Source organism: Trypanosoma cruzi, genomic scaffold, assembly GCF_000209065.1.
Source record: "Trypanosoma cruzi strain CL Brener 1047053516755 genomic scaffold, whole genome shotgun sequence".
Lineage (NCBI taxonomy): Eukaryota > Euglenozoa > Kinetoplastea > Trypanosomatida > Trypanosomatidae > Trypanosoma > Trypanosoma cruzi.
This window is the reverse complement of record NW_001849371.1, coordinates 1-4,242: the sequence shown is the minus strand read 5'-3', so window position 1 is coordinate 4,242 and position 4,242 is coordinate 1. Positions and strand designations below refer to the sequence as shown.

Here is a 4,242-nt window from a genome sequence, read left to right as displayed (position 1 = left end):
CAAAAAAGAAGCTCTTGTGGGTCGTAAAGAGCGAGTGGCGTACCAAACTGGATGGCTTGGCAAGAAGCAACACTCAACTTCTTCACGAGGTGAGGCTTCGAGACAAGAGCCTTGAGGAGCTCCAGCAGAAGTTGTGCGAACTCAGCAAGGCGGAAGACACGGGTGCCCCGTTGCTTGACAGAGTCACACTGCTGACGGCAGAACTTTTGCGTCGGGAAAAGATAATGAGTGAAAAGGATGCCGTGCTTTACGCCTACGAGGCGCGGTTAGAACGGGCGGAGCGGGGAAGCCTTGGTGCGTTGGAGTCACAGTGTCGGGCGGAGATTCGGGCCAGTGAACTCTCTAAGGAGCGGGATGTGTATCTGCGGGCACTCAAGGAATTGTTTGCTCGAAATGAAGAGCTCGGAAAATGTGTAGAGAAAAAAGTTTCCTCTTCTCAAAGTATGAGCGAAGGTTCAGTGCACACTCCGGAGCTGTCTCCTGAACTGTGCGAGAAGGACACAGGGACAGAACTCCGCCATTCGGAGAAGTATGAGTCTCTGGTGAGTCTTCTCCAAATTCGCCTTGCAAACAGCGAGGTGTGGATGAACATGAAAAGTCTGCTCGTTAATTGGATGGCGTTTGTGCTTAAAAAGAAGATTACTGCACCGCAGATGGGTAAGATACGGCACTTCTCCAGTCAAGCATTTACATCCTTAACAAGTGAAGCCCTGGAAGGAGACGACAAGGATGTTTTTTTGATGAATAAAGAGGAGGAAGAAGAGACGGGGATAAGAAGAGAAGTGGAAATCGTCGAAGAACCGAATGCGGAGCTAAAGGCGACGGAAACCGCATCGGAAGAACAAAAACAAGAGACTGAAAGAGAGGAAAATGCACAGAAAAATGAAGGGCGTGAGATGTCTAAAGTGGTTAAGGCTCTCGAGCAGCATCTGGCACTGGAGCCACTGGAGAAAATATATGCTACGACCAAACAGTCGTCCCGCTCAAATCTGCATGTTTGCACGAGTGATTTAGATTCTTTATCTCTAGCAAAGAAAAGCTCAAACCCCGTGATCTCCCAAGGTACGGCCGATCCTTGTTTGGCGCAAGAGGAACCAATTTCAAGCGGTGTAAGCATAGCCGATAAGAAGGAAAAGAAAGAAGAAGTAGAAGATGCGGAGGAAGCTCTCTCGAGTGCTGTTGAGAGTCTTAATTCGCTCCAAGACGGATCGGAGGCGAGTGCTATTATTGCAACACTTCTTTCTTTGCATCGCCAAGGGGTGGGGGTGTGGCGTCGCAGAGCGTTTCTGGTAGAGCAGCAGATGGAGGAATGGGGAGCAAAAGTCTCCACTCTATCAGGTTTGCTTCAGCAACAGATGCTTCCCTATTTGTTCGTACTGTACGAAGTTTATACCACAGCCGTGACAGATAAAATTAACATTTTCCTTGAAGAAAACTTCTGCTTAATGAATTGTGCCTCCGATAAAATGTGCGGGGCATATGAGCGCTCTGTTATGGAAAGCAGTTTTTTTATCATGTTGAGGTACTGGGGTAAATGGCGACTTCACCTTGAGGCTTCCCGATTGGTTATGTTGAGGGAAAAGGCGACCCGAACGGTGTCTTCCATGGCGGAGCAACATGAGCAGCTGAAGGCCATCGCCCAACGTGCAATGATGCGAATAAGGGATTTTGAGGGGCCTTCGGGTCGCAATGAAGGCGATGTTGCGGAGATGTAGGGGAAGGCAACGTCGTTGCTTGGACAAGCTATGCGCCACCTCAAACCATGCATACGATGCATGGATACAATCTTATCGTCAAGTTTTATTTTTTATTTTTTGGTTTTTGTTTGTTTTTTTTTGTGTTTGTATTTGACTGGCAGGGGTGTTCTCTGTTTGTTTGTGCGTTCCCTTCTTTCTTACCCGCCGCGGTGGCTGTTGCTTTTGTCACTTCCTCCTGAAGGCAATGACTTTTTGCCGTCCTCTGCAGCGGTGTGCGTCCACGGCGAGAGGCACGCGGAACTACACGCTCTTGTTTCTTTTTTTCTCCGGCTAGCAATGCGAAACAAGGACGAGAAGGGAGACGCCGCGGACCCGCCACCCCTAAGAAAAAAAAGACAGATATGGACGGCGGAGGAGCAGTCAGCCTACTGGCAAGCAAAAAAGGTGGAAAGGAAACGGCGAAGCAAAGAAGCAGCAGCACAACGACGTGAGTTGCAACAGAAGGAGTGGGAGGAGCTTGACGACAAGGAGCGGGAGCGGCGGCGTACGGAGGCGATTGCAGTTCACGAGCGACGACGTGCTTTGGAGGCCAAGGAGCACGCTATGTGTGTGCAGCATCTTGCTGACACCTCCCTCCCGGTCTTGGTGTTTGACCTTAGTTTTGCATGGTGCATGTCAGCTGCCGACTGCCGCAGTACGGTGTCGCAGATAAAGTTTAGCTACAGTGCGTTGCGGCGCCATGCCTTCCCGATGCGTCCTGTCATCACTTCTATTAATGGTAAAGAGACCATTGAGACGAGTGCACATAGCGAATTGTTGCGCTCTCTGTGTGCTTTTGAGGGGTTTCGCCGCTATCCTTTCCCGATTCACGAGGAACACTGGTCCACCATATACAAGAAGGAGCAAGTTATTTTCATGACTGCCGACACCGAAAATGTTTTGGAACGTCTTGATCCCGATACAGTGTATGTTGTTGGCGCGTTTGTGGATCATAATGCACGAAAATTTCTTACCAGAGATGCGGCGAGGCGTCATGGTGTGCGTATGGCCCGCCTTCCACTCGAGGAATCTATGGAGGTGGGTAACCGCTGCAAAGTCTTGACGGTGAACCATGTGGTGGAGGTGCTATGTCGGTATGCCGACCGTGGCGAGTGGCGTAGTGCATTTGATGTGCTGCCGACACGGCGGGTCAATGCGGCACGACAGAAACGCTCTCGTGCTTTGAATGGGGTGAATATTGTGTCTTCGGATAATGACGGCGCAGTATTGCATGAGACCGATGAGAGACGCCATGATGATGTGATGCCTCAGGCGTGAATTGGGAGGGAGTTGGTGATTTGATGGGGGTTGCCCCTTTCAGACCGCGGCTGGAAGCCGGCATGATAAAAAAGAAAAATAAAATGAGAAAAAAAATGTGGTTTTGGTTTACTTCGGGTGGTTCCACATTTGAGTTTTGTTTGTGTGGATTTCTGGTGCGGAGTACATTATTTTGTTGTTGTTGTTGTTGTTGGTGCTGTTGCTTTTGTTGCCTAGTTTGGTGTTTTTTACTCACACACACACACACACGCAGTTATAAAATTTTTGTACAGAAGGCCGCACGCAACCAATCGAAGAGAGAAGTCAGCGTGAGGGAAATATTTTGCCAAAGGCGAGAATAAGAAAATATAATTTGATTTCAGTTTGCTTTTTTTTTTGTTTGTTTGTTTTTGCTTTCACCTCCACGAATGGCCGATCAGGGTGTCGTTGCGGCCCCGACTGATAATGCTGTCAAGGAGGCCGCGGATTTAACCCCAGCGCAAAGGGTGGAGGATTTCAAGGATCAGAAAAAGGCACTGAATAAGTCTACCAACGATGTGCCGCAGCCTGTGAATCGGTGCCTTGTCTACTGCAGATTGCGTCCAGGGAACAAAACGGATTTTAAGGAGGGCAGCTTTAAGCTGGTGTCGGTGGAGGGCAACAGCATTGTGTTGAAGGGCGAGCGCCGATACGACTTTGACAAGTCATTTGATGATGAGTGTACGCAGGAGCAGATCTTCGACCATGTCGCCGTGCCGTGCGTTGACCACGCGTTCAACGGTTTTTGCTCAGCACTAATGTGTTATGGCCAGACAGGCACTGGGAAGTCCTTCACAATGTGCAATACAACCCCAGGCCTTGAAGGAATCATTCCTCGGTCGGCGAGGCTCATATTTGAGAGGATACAAGCGGATCCAACGCGTCAATACGAAGTTATTGGACAGTTTGTGCAGATATACCGCGATCATCTCGGCGATTTGATGGTGGGCTCCGGCAAAGAACGAGTGGAGGTTCGATTTGATGAGAACGAGGGCGTGGAGCTTACCGGTTGCACCTCTCATGTCCTCCGCAGTCCGCAGGAATTCATGCGGTTTTATCACGTTGGAAACGAGCGCCGTGTTGTGACAGCAACAGCCATGAACCCGGAGTCAAGCCGCGGCCACACGGCGCTGATGATACGCATTTTCTCCGAGAAACTTGATGATCCGGCGGCGGGAAAGATGAGGGGCAAGATCACATTCATTGACCT

General features: G+C 49.7%; 3 protein-coding genes across 3 annotated transcripts, besides 3 other annotated features; all 3 read left to right on the top strand.

The window, feature by feature from the left end:
• Window positions 1–4,242: a sequence feature (heterozygous, Esmeraldo-like haplotype).
• Window positions 225–1,715, top strand: Tc00.1047053504027.20 (uncharacterized protein; the record flags this gene model as incomplete). The annotated part of the gene is made up of 1 exon (XM_798197.1): window positions 225–1,715. One exon carries the CDS (start codon window positions 225–227, stop codon window positions 1,713–1,715), a length of 1,491 nt encoding a protein of 496 aa, XP_803290.1.
• Window positions 1,798–1,850: a microsatellite.
• Tc00.1047053504027.10 (hypothetical protein, conserved) lies at window positions 2,034–3,014 on the top strand (the record flags this gene model as incomplete). Its single annotated transcript, XM_798196.1, has 1 exon — window positions 2,034–3,014. The coding sequence occupies one exon, from the start codon at window positions 2,034–2,036 to the stop codon at window positions 3,012–3,014; it is 981 nt and encodes a 326-aa protein (XP_803289.1).
• Window positions 3,187–3,225: a microsatellite.
• Tc00.1047053504027.4 (kinesin, putative) lies at window positions 3,422–4,242 on the top strand (the record flags this gene model as incomplete). The annotated part of the gene is made up of 1 exon (XM_798198.1): window positions 3,422–4,242. A coding segment is annotated over one exon (821 nt), but the record flags the coding sequence as incomplete, so codon positions are not given.